General features: G+C 40.2%; 2 protein-coding genes across 2 annotated transcripts in view; both read left to right on the top strand.

Moving 5' to 3' along the window:
* Positions 1-531: 531 nt before the first annotated feature.
* Positions 532-13893, top strand: GSPT1 (G1 to S phase transition 1). The gene is made up of 13 exons (XM_026042952.1): positions 532-573; positions 1288-1512; positions 2512-2545; positions 4134-4211; positions 6073-6253; positions 6547-6701; positions 8212-8352; positions 9037-9130; positions 9464-9544; positions 10484-10657; positions 11040-11129; positions 11327-11495; positions 12165-13893. The coding sequence occupies exons 1-13, from the start codon at positions 552-554 to the stop codon at positions 12215-12217; spliced, it is 1497 nt and encodes a 498-aa protein (XP_025898737.1). The 5' UTR covers positions 532-551; the 3' UTR covers positions 12218-13893.
* Positions 13894-15211: 1318 nt separating this feature from the next.
* The window catches only part of RSL1D1 (ribosomal L1 domain containing 1), a 5527-nt gene continuing 3893 nt past the window's right edge, over positions 15212-16845 (top strand). The window contains exons 1-2 of the mRNA XM_026042972.1: positions 15212-15227; positions 15994-16115. Coding sequence (XP_025898757.1) covers positions 15212-15227; positions 15994-16115 — 138 coding nt within the window. The remainder of the gene's footprint in view (positions 15228-15993; positions 16116-16845) is intronic.

Raw genomic sequence — 16845 nt, 5'->3', positions numbered from 1 at the left:
GACTTCTTTGTGCTTGTCAGTTATATTTAATACTGTGTTCAGAGGGAGGCTTTTGTTTGTTTTTTTTTTTGCTGCAATATAATTTTGCAATAAAGTTTAAAGAATGGTCACTTAAAATATTGAAGTTGGTTACTTGGATGTATTTTTAAAGCTACAATTTTGCTGCAGGTGCACCTGTAGAGTCTTCTCAAGAGGAGCAGACAGCCTCTTGTGAAGGTAACTGCTTTCCTGTTCTGAAGTCACACAATGCAGAGCCACCAAATATGGCATTTAATGCCAAGAAACTCCTCTTTAAAGACATAGCTGTGAGCTATTTCACAATCTTTATGTTACTACCAGTGTGAGAACAGTCAGTATGTCTATCTCCAATTTTTTAGCCTTAAATTTAAGAAGCAGATTTTTTTTAAGTAGCAGGGGCAAGTGTCCAAACAGCTGAACTGTATTTTTATTAATTTAATTACTATTTTCCCCTTCATTTTTGTCTTTTTTTATGATAGATATGTATATTTAATGATTCCTTTTTCCCCCTAGGTTCAAATGCTGCTGTTAACATGGAAATTTCAGAATCTGTTGGTAAGATGAGAATTGCTCCACTTCCCTGTAATACTGCTATAAAACACTAATCTCAGGCTTTTGCTGATTCATTGTAAACTAAGCTGAAGAAAGCCTTACTRAGTCTACAAATTTTGTTGTTGTTACCAGTTTTCCCTTTGTCTCTAGAAAAGAGGTAATCGACTAATAGGGTGCAAAGGCAGGTACAAATGTATTGTTTGAAGAGTAAGCAAGMGTCTGTGCTTCCTTCAAAAGATATTTCATATTACAAAATAGTCTCATTCATATGTGTGAAATGTTGATTAACAAAAGAACTCTAAGTGATCAATAATATGAACAAGCAGAATGTGGAAGTTGTATCCTTCTGGTTGTAATTTTTGTGGCTTTTGAGGTCCTTTTTCCTTCAAAAAACATGACGATGCTTATCTATCTGTGGTTTCAGACTAGCATGATGATTGAGTCAATTTTCAGACTTGTTCTCCGCTCTAAAATTGTTTCTTTGTTTAAAATGGAAGTCCCTGTGATTCAGTTTTCTGATGTCAGTGCCCGGGCTAGTTTGACAACTCCCAGGAATAACCAGTTTGGAAACGAGCAGCAGTTGCCTCCTCTTGTAAGGAGCCAGTGTCAGGCTCCATAGCTGAGATCCTGTGACTCTCGAGGACAGGGGAAACCTTGCTTGTTGCTTTTTTTTATCTTCTTGATCTTTCTGACTGTATTTGCTTGGTTAATTTCTAGTGGAAAATGGCGAGACAGAAATGTCCCCTGAAGAGTCATGGGACCACAAAGAAGAAACAAGTGAAGCAGAGCTTGGTGGTCCAGCGGGGGATGCAGGTCCCGCTGAAGAAGGTGCTCAGGAAATGATGGAAGAGGAGGAGGAAATACCAAAACCGAAATCTGTGGTAGCACCGCCAGGTGCTCCTAAAAAAGAACATGTAAATGTAGTATTCATCGGGCACGTAGGTAAGTTGTAAATGGGCATCAAAGAATTGGATGTTTGCTGTATTGTATTGTCTAGAGCTGGGATTATTAGAAATTAATCCTATTCTCTCTTTGGATGTAAGTATTCATCCTGACTTGAGGTTAATAGCAGCATTTCATCCCAATGAAGCTGCTCAGGGGAAAAATTATTATTATTGAGGAAGGAATAGAGGGCCTATCTTCGCTTGCCTATCAGAATGCCAGTGTTCATGATTTTTGAATATCTGTTGTGTATCTGGGTTGATGGTCCAAAGGATAAAATCAGAAAATAGTCCTCTTATTTTTGTCTGGTTTAAATATTTTTCAAGTGACTCTTATAAATTGTTGAAAACCTTCTTCCAAATGTTGTAGATATTGTTTGTGGTCTGCAAACAATAAGTGAAGCTAATCCAGCATTAGAAGCTAAGCATTTGTAGCCTGACGTCCCAACAGAATAGTTTAAAAAGGCTTCAAAAGAAAAATCATAAGTGGTGTCAAAGTACAGCAGGGCTCCTGAATCGGGCTAGGAGCGAGAGCTGTGTTTTCCCATCTCTAATGTGTCACCTGCAAGCGCTGTCACGTAGGGCTGGTCCGTGCAGGCACTTGCCCTGCTCAAAGAGCAGCCCGTGCAAGTCGGGTCGAGGCTGCAGGGAGCAGGGAAGGGGCTTTTGTAGCAGTCCCTGGACACGAGGAACCCCCAGTCCTGCTGCATCGTAACTTAGATTTTTGTTGTTGTTAGGGTAACACCGAGCTTTTAAGTATGAAAACAGGGTGTTCAAAACTCAATATAATTTCCTTGATCGCATACCTGTGGAAAATCTTTCACAACAAGCTCAGAGGGGCTTCAGACAGCTTAAAGTTAGATTACACAGCAAGTAGAAAATATATCATTGGAAATAACTTTTATGACCTTGTTCCTAATTGCTTTTTTTTCTAGATTTTTCTTTTTATCTGTGATTGATAAAACTATTTACATATGCATGTGTGTTTTGCTTTTTTTAGATGCTGGCAAATCAACTATTGGAGGACAAATAATGTAAGGAAACTTTTCAACAAGATTCTGATTTGTTGGTGTTCTGTCTTGTGACTTAAGAATACAYTAAGTAAAATATGTAATTTTTGGGGGGTGGTTATCACTATAGGYGAATATTTTTATGACAAAATCATACTCTGCCTGTTTGTTTAGTTATTCTTTGTCTTTGGATCTCCTTAGTACCAGCATCTTATTTCTACAGGAGTTTCATTTATTGGAAATAACTTTACAAAAAATATGCATTATTAAAATAAAAAATAAATCCCTTTTTTAGAACATAAAACTCCATTTTCATTGTTTTTAATACCCTTGCTTAAACTGTCCATTTTGTGAGAATTAAATACATACACACACACACACACACACACACACACACACACGTACATATGCTCATTTCCTGCTGTTAGCATTGTTGGGCATAATTTTATTTTAAAGTGCAAAAATGGAGTAGTTAACTCTTAATTTCATTTAAAAAAATAAAAGATTCTAGCAATTGCAATAATCTTACATGATAAAGAAATTCTATTAGATCTGATGGTTTGTCCAAAACAAGCAGTGTTACTTAGAGCATGAAGAAATAAATGCTATCCTGCTGATGCCAAGTATCGCTGTAATTTAAAATAATACTCTCAGAAAAAGTGGGAGGTCTTTGTCATGTCGTTTTTGTCTTGTTTTGTTTCTACCGGACGGGAATGCTGGAGTTGTCACGGTGCATTTAATCTTTGAGTTTGCACATGGACAAATTAGCATTTTGTTCTCTGATGTGTCTCGAGTATCTCCCTGGACAGGGCCTGTTCTTGATCCTTCTGTCCAAAGTAGCCATGTTCCTGATGAAGGAATGTTCCTGTAGGCTCCCATTTTTGGAGGATATCGCTTTTTGTTGTAAGAAAATGAAAAATAGGGCCCAGGACCACCTTTGCCGTTAGCCATTTTTTTTACTGTTGTTATAAGTCCTCCTTGTAGACTAAGTGGATGACTCTTATTTTTTATATATATATATATATATATATATATACACACACACACATATATATAAAATAATTTTATATAATTATATATGATAAATATAGATAATATGATAAATGAGATGACTTATCAGATAAAAGTAGCTGAGAAGAAACATGAAATTATACAACTGTATACTACTCACTCATCTCACTTTTAAAATCTTAAGATACATCTTAAGACCCCTTTTAAGTATTAACTTTGTGCTCTACCTAAAAACAATGGTTGTCAGAAATGTTTTTAAGAATACTTTCTTTTTGTGTTTATAAAATTCTCCCATCGCAAGTTTTATTCAATTTTGAACTGTAATACCTCAGTCTCSAAGGCGTGCATAACAAATGTCTTTCTCTTTCAAAGCTTGCCTCTGTTGAGCACTTTATAATGGAGTTGGAAAAACACATTTCTCTTGCTTCTGCCTCAGTGGTGGCGGCGGCGTTTCCCATTGCAAACAGTGGGGTGGAAAATTGTATGGCTGCTCCTATCAGACTGGTTTTCCAAATAATGGCTACACAATCACTACAGATTAAACAGAGAAGTAGCTTCAAGCAATTAATGTAAAATTGTTATTTTTTTTTCCTCTTCATAGGTATTTGACAGGAATGGTTGATAAAAGAACACTTGAAAAATACGAAAGAGAAGCTAAAGAAAAAAACAGAGAAACATGGTATGAACCTTATTGTCAACGATAACGTGGCTGGCTGTTAACGTGCTGATGGAAAATGGAAATGTATTTGTTAATCTTTGTAGCACTTGCATCTTGCTGGTTTGCCTTTGCAAAGAGCAAAAGGGCGGATTATTTTGTTCTCTTGCAGAATTTCTTTAACTAGAGCACTACAAAGCAACATGATTCGCACTGGAACAGGTTTTGCTGCTTCCTCTCCACCTAGAAAGCAGAACTTTTCCTTCCAGTGCTTTTACCACTTGTCTGACAATGGGATTCCAAGGCAGGCACTTTCCTTGGCAGCTTTGGGGACTGCTCCATCTGTGTCTCTTAGCTGTTAYCTGCAGCCTCTGTGCTGTGTAAGGACTGATGGGAATTGTCAGTTCAGGAGATGCAAGGAAAGAGTGACTGAATAGGTGCGGCTGAAAAACTCCTGGAATGAGAAATGAGATGAAGTCCCAAGTCCTCCGATTCCTCCCAGTGAACGAGATGCTGCTGAGGAGTGGCGAGACTTTGAGATTTGTGGTTTTGTTGTTGTTTCAATGTGTGCGTACAGCATGGATATCTTTTATATCTCCGTTTGTTATCTTTCTCCCTCGAAAGCTTCTGAGAAGCTGGTTTCCCTCCTCCAAGCTTTTTAGTTTTGGTGGGTTCAGGGAAATAGGGGGCATGAAGAAGCAGCAGCCAGGACTGGGAGAGGCAGAGCAGCACCAGAGGGGCTGAGACGCGGGTACTGACCTGAGCTAGGCGAACTGCAGCACGTGGAGAGGCCTGGAAGGGATGGCGCACACGGACAGGCATCGCTCCCCTGGTGGGAATTGATCTTCGTAGTAAATATGTAGTGGCCTTCCTCAAAAATCCTGTCCAGCTTGGGAAACAGATTTTKCTGTTGTTTTATTTTGTTCCAGGGAGCGAACTGTAGGAACTAACTTCTTGAATGTTGTGTTTGCTCTTTAAAATACATCGCAATATGCGACGGAAAATAGAATGTTTATCTCTGTCATCATCAAAGATGTTGTTAGCTTGCTTTATAGATTGAAATTCAAGTAGTTCTACTTTATGATTAAAAAACTGTGTGTATGCATATATATAAAATTATACATTACATATTATAAATTATAAATTTTATATATATATATATAAATGCATCCTCCCCTCCCTATGAAGATTGAGATGTCCTTTGTAAATATTGGTTTCCTTTTCATAAAGGAAATAATATTGTGCAAGGCCATACAAGCAGCTTGCAGAATGCTCTTTTGTCGACCTAAGGATAATGTTATTCTCCTGCTTAATCGGATTCCGCTTTTCTTGCTGACCAAAAATTCGGGCACCAAACCAGTGTTGTCATTTAAAATATTAATGTCTTAGAACCACTGAGAATAGTAACGTACAGTCAGATCTGTCCAATGACCTGGTCCAGGGGTTTGGAAGGTCAGGAGATAGTGGCTGTGAAACAAACTGGAGACTGAAATTATTATATTTGATTGTGCTCTGATAATTGTATTTTTTAAAGGCGTTTACAAACCTGTTCGTGCTGTCTTTGCTACTTTACAGGTAGTCTCAGTTCCRTAGCTGATGGCATTTTTAGTTTATTTTAAGGAGAACTTAGTTATTGAAARTAGATGCTTAGAATTGTGCCCTTCAAGCTACAGGAGAAGCATAGCTAGCCCTGGGTGAAACAGCTCCCTGTACATAGGCGCTGTGTCCTAAAGAGATCAGCATCATTCCTGAAAAATGCCTCAGCTCAGTATCACCAACAGGGTTAATACCTTTGAGCAAGAAAAAGCTATTTTGACATTACCTAAATCTTCAAACTTGTTAACAATGAACGCAGACCCTGACTGTTCGGGTGTGTTTTTTGTAGGTACCTCTCATGGGCCTTAGACACAAACCAAGAAGAACGAGACAAAGGTAAAACAGTAGAAGTGGGACGGGCCTATTTTGAAACAGAGAAGAAACACTTCACTATCCTAGATGCTCCGGGACACAAGAGCTTTGTTCCCAATATGATCGGCGGCGCTTCGCAGGCTGACCTGGCTGTGCTGGTGAGAACAAATCACATGTTCTCTCTCTCCCCTCTCCCTTGCCTCTTTTTTCCCAAATTGTATGAAGTTTGGCAGGCCGAGTAGTTGGGAGTTCCTGCTAACAGCTTGATGAAGCTGTTTGCAGTTGTGTGAGTTTTATATGTCAGTGCAGAAACTGATGGGTGGTATTGAAGTCAGGCCCAGATGTCTTCCTAACTTTGTATCAATCTTGAATACCCAAAGTTATTTATTGAGTAAGGCTGTGCTGTTCACTGTATTGAGAGAACTGTTTTTAAATATGTATTTTTAATTAGGTTATTTCTGCAAGAAAAGGAGAGTTTGAAACTGGATTTGAAAAAGGTGGACAAACAAGAGAACATGCCATGTTAGCAAAAACAGCAGGTGTAAAACATTTAATAGTTCTTATTAATAAAATGGATGATCCCACCGTAAACTGGAGTAATGAACGGTGAGTTTTGTTATTAAAAAAACTTCATCAAGTGATACTGAACTGGAGTAACTGTATGCCAAAGTCGCCTTTCTGGTGAAATAAGTGAACTAAGGACAGGGATTATCAAAACTGCAGGAGAAACAGCAGTATAGTCGCTAGCACGATGCATCTTGACTAAGCTTTTAGTTCTACATTGCTTCAAAACACTGACTGCCAAAGGACGTAGTGTTTCTGCTGGGCCGTATGCAGCCATATCTAACAAATCCATACGTTCCTGCATAGCTTAATTGTTGGCTTGGCAACGTTAMGTGTACTGAAACTGAAAGGAAGCGACTCTGCTGTCAGCAATTTGGTTTGCCAAATTCTCGAGCGCTTGGCYGTGTTCCCACTCAGCTCCTAGACCGGGCTTGGTGAGAACAGCGTTATYTTGCTTGCCTTACGTGTGTCTGCCCTGCATTATTTGCAATTTGCAGTTGTTCTCTCATGATAAGCTGAAATGAATAAGCAAGTAATATGTTAAGTGATTCTAGAGAGCATTTGGTTTGGGAAGGAGGAGTCTTCCTTGACCTAACCTGGTGAAAATACCTATAAATATATATATACACACACATATATTTATATACACACACATACATAAAAATATATATAAAAGGACAGAAATAGTTCTTTTCTGTCTTCACGCCCAAATGTTACTTMAGGGATTTAACTTTCCCAGGTGTCAGAACTCACATTTTGTTGTTTAGCTTCTTTTCCCTGCAAGGTGGATGCTGAAAAGCAGACCTCAGTCCTTTCTGGGAAGGATCCCTAGTTTTCTTTCCGCAGGAATAATGGGAGATCCCTGTTTGTGGAGGATACTCTGTGTGTGTGTGTGTGTGTGTGTGTGTGTGTGTGTGTGTACAGCGTATGAATATTGCCATGGTGTGCATATATTCTGCCTTGAATTATCCCCAAAGTGACCTGTAGCTGCTGAACGCTCGTGTGCCTCGGCCTGGGGCAGGACGCAGAGATGCAGTAAAAGTGGAAATAGGTCAGTGCTCAGGCCTCGCTGCGCACACGCACGCYGGTCTTTGTTAGACACTGTTCTGGAGAGAATCTGCCTCATTTTGCTCGTGATGCCTCGTGCTGTTCTTAAAGCAGACTGTAGCCCCAAACTGCCAATGGGTTTGGCCGCGTAGTTGTCCTGGCTGTTGAGATACATGTGCCCTTGGCTGCATCCCAGGGGGCTTCTCCCCACAGCAACTTGCTGCATCCTCAGAAATCATGAAGGACTTTAAGGAAGCTGAGAGAGCTTGTGTAGCCTTAAAACATCACCCTGGATTTCTGGGAGGGGGAGGCCTGCCAAGTGAGGCTGGCTTGGTCCAGTCTGAACCTTCCCCAAACTTTTCAACAACATCAAATTCAGTTGTAACTGGCTGAGGGGGAAAAGTCTACTAAATAAACTATATTGATTTGTATTTTTATTTAAACATAATGTTATGCCATACTGGAATAATTTAAATCTATCTTGATCCATTTGTTATTTTTATAGATAYGAGGAATGTAAAGAAAAGCTGGTGCCGTTCTTGAAGAAAGTTGGCTTCAATCCCAAAAAAGATATTCATTTCATGCCCTGCTCAGGATTGACTGGAGCAAACCTTAAAGAACAGTCCGAATTTTGCCCTTGGTATATGTATGTATCCTAAACCCAACAAATTGGATAATGGTTATAGTTTAATAAAAGTCCGTGCTACAGTGAAGCTGGGGAGAAGTACAGCTTGATTTTATCTGTAGCTGTGTTCAAGAATTAGTGGCTAAGGTATTTGGGGGAATATAATCGGGACAACACGAACATGGAGCTCTGTAATCAGCCAAGTAAAAGCATTTAGTAACCGTGGAAGATTAAAGTCATAAGCCTCCATGAAAGTATTTGCAGTATTCACCGGGTTTTGGCTTGAGAGATTGAATGCCAACACTMGAAATTTCCAGTGATGCTGCACTGGGTATGTTGGCAGGAAGCAAAAGAAATGTTGGATGTGAAGTGTTTGCTTGAAGCCGTATTATGAGGAGCTGCAAATCCTGTCTCCATTCTTACCTTATTTTCCAGTATCGTTCACGGGAATTAAACCATTAATGAAAATCCTGTTTGGAAMTACCTTATGTTTGGTACTTCCAAAACATATGAAGTGTGTCTAGCCAGACTTTTTAAAAGGAGAGTGGTTTTGYGTGTGTGAATTATAGCACCGCTTAGAAGCGGTGTGTGCTTCCCGGTGTCCCTGCGAGGAGGGAGCGCGGACGCTGGRATGGGGTGTTGGGATGTGGCGGGCGGCGCCTCCCGGCTGCTCCTAACTCAAGTGGATGCCTGCTGCCCTTCCAGCGGCTTGCCCTTTATTCCCTACCTGGATAACCTGCCAAACTTCAACCGTTCAGTGGATGGACCCATCAGGCTGCCAATCGTGGATAAATATAAGGTACACATCAAAATAAGAGGATTCAAGGGATGAATGGTCTGTTTTCAAAAAGCAATAAATGAACTTTTTTTGGGGGGGGGGTTCCCCTTTAATATGGTGGGTCATCGACATTTCCAAACTGTATAATGCGGTGGAGGGGGGGAAATAAACCACTTGGGCATTATATGAGGCTCTTAAAATCCGTAATCTTTCATGAGAACAGCTTCCCAAATAGTAAGTGTAACAGCACTAACTAACTTGAGTTAAATGACCGTATTTAGCATTAAATAGTAAATAGAGCAGACTGTATAGAAAAAAATGTATTTTAACTTTTATGTAATTATTTTTGTGAAGGACATGGGCACTGTGGTCCTTGGGAAGCTGGAATCAGGCTCTATTTGCAAAGGACAACAGCTTGTGATGATGCCAAACAAGGTAGGGTAAGGTTTACATWTATTAAAGGTTTACATATATTAAAAGTGTGACTATATTAGAAAACAGCTGGATTGTTACAGAAATGATTCTGTAGCAACAAGCTCCATGGCTCAGCCGAGCAGAACTGTCCTTTCATGTGTTGCACGGGTGCTGTTTCTGGGTGTGCACTTGCTGGATAGGCTGTTTGCGCCGGAGCTGCTCCGGGACGAAGGGTTCCCGCGGTCAGTCACTGTCTGGAAATACTAGGCCGTCCTGAAGGATGTGGAAAGGTGGTGCAAGAGAAAGGCAGCAGCTCCCAACACATGACGGTGTCTGTTGCCATTAGTTTCAAACGAGATAAGGATACAAACGAGTAAGGATACAAAACCAGAAGAGAGGTTAGAGTATATAGGAACAAGAAAATATATTTAAATATATCTGTTTAYGTGAGCGGAAGTTGTTTATAGACATAGATTTTTTTAAAAGAGTTTTTTWTATATATAATTTTTATCATCCCCTCCAGGAAAACTGAAGAATTTGGTATTTCTAGGATTTCTAGATGCCATTAATATGCGGACTGCAATAGTTTGAATGTAATGAGTCTGTATAACATTGTGGTTTGCATCTCCTTAGATAATGTGTCTGTTCTTTCATCTTTGTAAAGTGACTTCACTTGTAGACATAGTGGATGTGTTTTAAATTTGCTCTCCATTGAACATATGTTACAGAATTGTATGAATTCAAATCTGTTGAATAAATATGCTGTGTTATATTCTAGTACCTGGAATAATGGAAGTTCTATTATGTTATTAAGATGCTTTATGTGTCCTGAAGCTTGGAGAACTGAATAGCATGGATTTAAACTATAATGCATTTATGTATTGAAATAATGTTGTATTAAAGCAATTTCATTAAATTAAAATATTCAYGTTGGGAAACTTTACTTATGTTTTCTTTAAGCACAATGTGGAAGTTCTTGGAATCCTTTCTGATGATGTAGAAACTGATTCAGTAGCCCCAGGTGAAAATCTAAAGATCCGGCTGAAGGGAATTGAAGAGGAAGAAATCCTTCCGGGATTTATACTCTGTGATCCCAACAACCTCTGTCATTCTGGACGCACATTTGATGCCCAGGTAGAGTAATGAATATTTAATATATAAATAGATTTCAACCAATGTTTCAACTAGTCAAAATGCCAGTAGTTTGAAGTTTCAGTTCAGATTTTTGCCTCGTTATCGTATCTATAAATGACAAAAACRTACGTCGCCGTGACTGCGGGGTCAGCAATCCCTGTTCTGAAAATACCTGTCACTTGTTCTGAATGTAACCGCTACATTAAGTTTTATAAACCTCTAAATCTTTTTTCTTTCCTTCCCCAAAATAATTGTTTGATGTCGGTATATTGTTCAACTGTACATTTTAATATAGATCTGTGCTTGGTTATTCTCCAATTATTCTTTTATAATAAAATGAGAAAGAAATCCTCTTATATTGATTTTTTTGCTTGCTTTGCAGATAGTGATAATTGAGCACAAATCCATTATCTGCCCAGGTTATAACGCTGTGCTGCACATCCACACCTGTATTGAAGAAGTTGAGATAACAGTAAGCATCTCTTAGATGATGATATGAATAATCTGAATATAGGCAGTGCTGGGAGCAGGAGGTCTCCCAGTACGTAAGTAGAGTGACTAAGATGGCAAAGTTCTTGCTTCGACTGCTTCTTTCCTAGACCACTTTCCTATTGTTTAGAAAGGAGAAAAGAACTAGCACTCTCAGATATTTATTCTTTTCTTATTCAGGCCTTAATCTGCTTGGTAGACAAAAAAACAGGAGAAAAAAGTAAGACACGGCCCCGTTTTGTGAAACAAGATCAAGTCTGCATTGCCCGTTTAAGGACAGCAGGAACTATCTGCCTTGAGACATTCAAAGACTTCCCTCAGATGGGGCGCTTTACCTTAAGAGATGAGGGTAAGACTGGTCACTGATTATTAATGTAACTTCTGCAAAAATACCCTTATTYGAAATAGAAAGTCTTGCATGGCAATGAGGTACAATACAAAAGCTAGTATCCAGTGGGAAGTTGTTATATAGGTAACAGTCCATAAAGAAATCTAAGCAAAATGTCATTGTACRTTGTGCTTTTTGGCTAGTAGCAGAGAATGTTTTAGAGGGATAATATGCACTGCGAAGCAAAAGGTTGAACTAGAAAAATGTATGTCAGGGAAATTGGGGCTGTTGTATGTTGTGCTGTAATTTATGTTTCTCCTGGTAAAAATCCCTAAGCGTTTTGGGGACACACTGAAAATAAAAACACATTTAAAAGCTGTAAAAATGGGAGATGAAATTACCTTATATAACAATAATAGATGTATCTTGATAAGAAAAGGTAGCTTCTATAACTTTTTGTGTGTGTGTGAATATATAAAAATACATAATCATACACAAGTGCAATTTTTAAGAATTTATTGTATCTTTTAAAGCACATAGTGCTTTAGCGATGGGAGGCACAACTTGCTGCCTTGTGGAAGTTAGCATATCCTGGAGAGCCCGTGTTTTGGGGGGAGCTTTCACCCTCTCGGGAGGCTTATGGCATCTTTCCAACAACCCGTCTAACTGGCGTTTGTCTCCTTGGTTTAGGCAAGACCATTGCAATTGGAAAAGTTCTGAAACTGGTTCCGGAGAAGGACTAAGCGTTTTTCTCAATGACCCCGCACAAAACTGTGAGGAAAATCGACTCTGCAAAAGCCTACTTCACACCGCCTTCTTCTTTTCTGCCCATTGATAAACTTCTCCCCATATTTTGCAAAGACAAATTTCACAGCAAAGGTCCACATTATGTCAGCTTTCTCATATTGAGAGCTCTGCTATGCCACTGTTGAATTTACCCCCCCCCAAAGATTTTTTTTTCTCCCAAATTCTGCTTCCTTGGAAAGATTCGGCAATAGCTTTGTAAGTGATGTGGACATAATTGCCTATAATTATGAAAACCTAAAGGATTTTTAATGTTTAATTTCCCCCAGGCATATATTAAGACATCTTTTTTTCCAGGCAGATCATTCAGAGTGTGCGAGTGTGTGTGCACATGTTACAAAGACAACCACCATGTTAATAAACTATTCAATTTGAAATCTTTTTCGGTATTTGAATTACTTTTGAATAATGTTTTTTATCTGGATGTAACGCAGTTGCATTAGCTTTTTAACTTCCCAGGAACCTCGATATTTGGTTACCTGGGCTTTTCTAAACTCCTCAGCCTCCCCCCACACACACAGTTTTAAATGAGGCAATTAGGCACTCAACCAAGTTTGTATTACAGGAACTAGTTTTGCCCCTTCCCTTTGAATGCATTCTTAAAATTAAAAACATTCATGCAAATGTGGCACCTTCATTAGCTTTTACATCTGTTAATACAGATTATTTAGGTTGACTTAACATGTTTACTAGACACAGGACGTTGATCTTGAAGGCTGGAACTACATATTGTGTCTCTCTAAAATACGGCGTTATTAAATTCTTAACTGCAGAAAATGCTAACAAGTAAATCGGTGAAACTGCAAAAATAAGAGAGTTGTGGCGATAGTGCCTATTAGTATTTATAAGAGCTACATTTTTTGTGGGAGAACTGGGCCAATTAAAAAGTGCCAGTTATCCAAGTTCCTCGGTTCACCCTGTCTTTAATTTAGAGGGCTGGATAATCCTTCTTGTTTTAAAGATCAGTCTGAACTGAGAGGGAGAAGGACTATTTAAATCCCTACGAGTTTGCACATACTGAAATATGGGAGGGTCAGAATCAAGCACAGTCTGTAAATTTTTGCATATCAAAGCAATGGAAGCTTGTGAGGACCAGGGGTGTTTTGCTGAGAAATTTAAAAGCAAAACTGGTTCAACATAAAGCTTGCTCAGTACAACTTGAAGGAGCTGCATAAAGAAACCCTATTTAGCTGCACTTTGAAAGTACAAATGCTGTCCTGATTCTAGCAATTAGGATGAAGGCTGATTTCATTTTCCAGAGTTTTTCTCGTAATTATTAAAAGGAATCTTCAGAGCTTCTTCAGAATGTACATTTTCGGTTGTACAATTGTGGTGAGCCCATCTCCTCCCCCAAAAGTTTACAGTCTAGGGGCTGTATCTGAATTCACAGAACTCAAAATTGAAACAGATTTATCTTTTCTTTTCTTTTTTCTTTTTTTTTTTTTTTGTTTTTGTTTTGGTTTTGTTTGTTTCTTTGTAACTGTGGAACTCCCATTCATTTCACTTACAGCTACATTGTACGGACAGAAGAAGTTATTGTCCTTCAGTTTCATATGACTACACTTGTAGCTACCTTAATGCATGGAATTTAAATAAATTTTATTATGTCTGCAAATCTCTGGGCTTTTATTTTTTTGGTAAATCAGTTTAAAATTAATTTTTCTGTTTCGTTTCCTATTGAGTAAACTAACCCCACAGTTCCTTGGATGTTAAAATAATAAAGCAAGCAAAAGCCAAGGAACTCTGCTGTGTTCCTCCTGTGTTATGGAAGCAGCTTATGGATTGGAAAATTCTCCAAGACCATATTCAATACCGATATATACCAATATATAATATATATATATATATACACCAATTCATAAATTGTTAAAACTTTAAAAGCTTCTCCTCAGCACTGAAATAAATCTCAAGCCTATGTGATGCTCAGGTGGAGTTTTCACTTGAGACCAAATGTTACTGTTTGGGGTTGAACAGAACACAAAAAAACATATCTGGTGGTCTGAAAAACCAGTGCAGAGAAAGTCTTAGCATCTCCTTAACTCATCCCATCTGATGCTGCTGATTACCACTTCCATAAATCCCATTGCCATCACCTTGTCTATAAAAGGGAGGCGTAAATAAAATTTTAACCCACAATTTACAATTCAAGATACTGAGCAATATGAGTGTGGGTTTTTTGTTTTTTGTTTTTTTGGTATTAGATTTGGTATTAGAGTAAAATCTATTTGCATTACATAACATTTAAACATGCTATAAAGCATAAGTCTACACTAATTGGCTGCATTTTAGMTATAATACCTAAAAAGAACATAATATTTGAAAAACCCTCAGATTGCATCTCAACTCTATTATTACATCTCCACTCTATGTTTTATAGTCCCATTTTTACTGCTATTGAATACAGCTAAATTAAGATCTAAGGGGAAAAAAAAAAAAGAGATAGCGTGGCTGTGTTTGAAATAGTATTTGCTGGTTCGTTGATGTAATAAACTTTTTTGAAATGTTCCTTCTGAGTACTTGTTTGCTGTGGCGAAGCACTTGGCGCCCTGCTTTGGGGTCTGCAACAACTGAAAAACAGGCGGAAAGCAAAACGGGAGGTTGGATTGAAGCTACAGGCGGCCTGGGGCACTGCCAGCAGGGCAGCACCAGTGCGTGAAGGGCAGAGCGGTCCTGGACTGGATGCAAYTTACACCAGCAAAACTCCTGTTTTTAGCGGAAAGCCGGGGATTGCGGCTTTTCCCCCAGCGCGAGGGTGTTTGCAGCAGCTGCYGCGTGCGGCGCCGTCCTGCTGGGCATCGGGCCTCATTTCCCTGCGTGTCAGCAAAAGTTTGTAGCGCGGGCACCACTCGGGGCACAGCCGTGGGGTGATGCCTAAGAAYAGGAATTGTAACGATAAAATTAAGATCTTGTGTGCAACAAAGGCCTCGATAGGCATGGTGCGAGCTAAAAGTGAGATAATCTGAACGTGCAGTTGTACTTATGATTTTGMAACAAGAAAAGAAGTGTTTGTGCAGGTGACAAGAAGCCAATGCACCAAGAGAATCCACTGGAAACGGAGCCCGCGCTGCGGCGCGCGGAGGCGGCGGCAGCCGTTTCCCGACGTGCTGCTTTGGGCAGAAGCTGCGTTCTGAACAGCAGGAGGTGTTCAGAATGGTGTCTTGGTGTTCACAGAAACACAGAATGTTCAAGGTTGGAAGGGACCTCTAGAGATCATCCAGTCCAACCATCCTGCTCCAGCAGGGACACCCAGAGCATGTGGCACAAGGTGGCATCCAGGCGGGTTTKGGAGACCTCCAGAGAAGGAGACTCCACAACCTCCCTGGGCAGCCTGTTCAGGGCTCTGGCACCCTCACAGTGAAGAAGTTCCTCCTCACCTGGAGATGGAACTGCCTGTGTTCCAACTTATACCCATTGCCCCTTGTGTTGTGGAAAAAAGGGCAAGCTTATCTGCAAAATGGGTTTATCCGCAGGAATAGCTGCTGGTAACGAACTCTGCGTTCACCCCAGGTTTGTTTTCAGTGGCATAAAGGCAAAGATTGCTCAGTGCAAAAAGTTTGTTTTAAACTCCTTATGACACCAGTTCTAACATGAAATACTATGTCAGTTATGAAAAATGTTTAAATGTTTATTACTGCATAAGAAAAAAAAAAATGTTCCAACTGTCCTGAGTACCTGATTCTGTAATTATTCTGGATTTTTTTGGCTCCTAATGCAGACTCTGTGAACGTTGATGTGAAAGCAGATGAAATGTACTCCAGACAAGACTGCCTTCTTCCTGAATGGCACTTAAAGGCTCTTACTTGTTCTGCTGTTTTTATGTACTCTAGAGAGCATTTGGTAAAGAAAAAATATGCCAACAAACCTGGAGTTACTACCAAGATTTTACATTGTGAACCTGTTTCTTGGTGTATATTTTAGTGCACTATAAACCTCCCAAAATGCTCCTTTTTCCCCCTCTGAAGAGATGCTAGAAAGGAGTCTAGACTTGATATAAAATGGAGATTTGTGCTGACAAGTGCAGAATCTGTTGTGTGTGTGTAAGCTGTTACCACGCAAACCCCTTCAGTGGCCTCCATCCCCAGATGCAACGTAGGCTGGGCGTTCTCTTTGCCTTCACCCTCAGCTTTCTGCACGTGCATCACGGAGAGCCCCAGGGGAATGAGATGCGCGGGGTCCCTGCATGTTCTCTGCCGCGCTTGGGTTGCAAAGCGCCCATCTGCATCCAGGATAGGGGGCTGAGACTTTCCTTGTCCAGAGACTTGGATTTTTTTCCGCCCGTGACAACTGTTATTATTTATATTACCACCTTCCCAGAGGGAGCAGCCATGGCGGGCCGGGCGCCTCACGCTCCAGGCTTGCAGGAGAAGGCCCCCGGCCGCGGCTGCTCTGGGCCCCCGCTCACAGCCTCTCGGCTGTAGCTCGTCAGGGCGCTGCTGCCCGGCACCGTCCCGCTCCAGAGCCGCTGCGCGGGGCCGCTCACGGGGCCAGCGCGGCCCGCGCCCGAGCGGCGCCCGCGGCGGGGCTGCGGCTTTGAACGGTAACAACGCGCGGCGGCTCCGCCGAGAGG

This window comes from Nothoprocta perdicaria, unplaced genomic scaffold (assembly GCF_003342845.1).
Source record: "Nothoprocta perdicaria isolate Ctin4 unplaced genomic scaffold, notPer1 scaffold_319, whole genome shotgun sequence".
NCBI classification, from domain to species: domain Eukaryota; kingdom Metazoa; phylum Chordata; class Aves; order Tinamiformes; family Tinamidae; genus Nothoprocta; species Nothoprocta perdicaria.
Note: the sequence above shows the minus strand (reverse complement) of the source record. Positions and strands in the feature narration are given on the sequence as shown.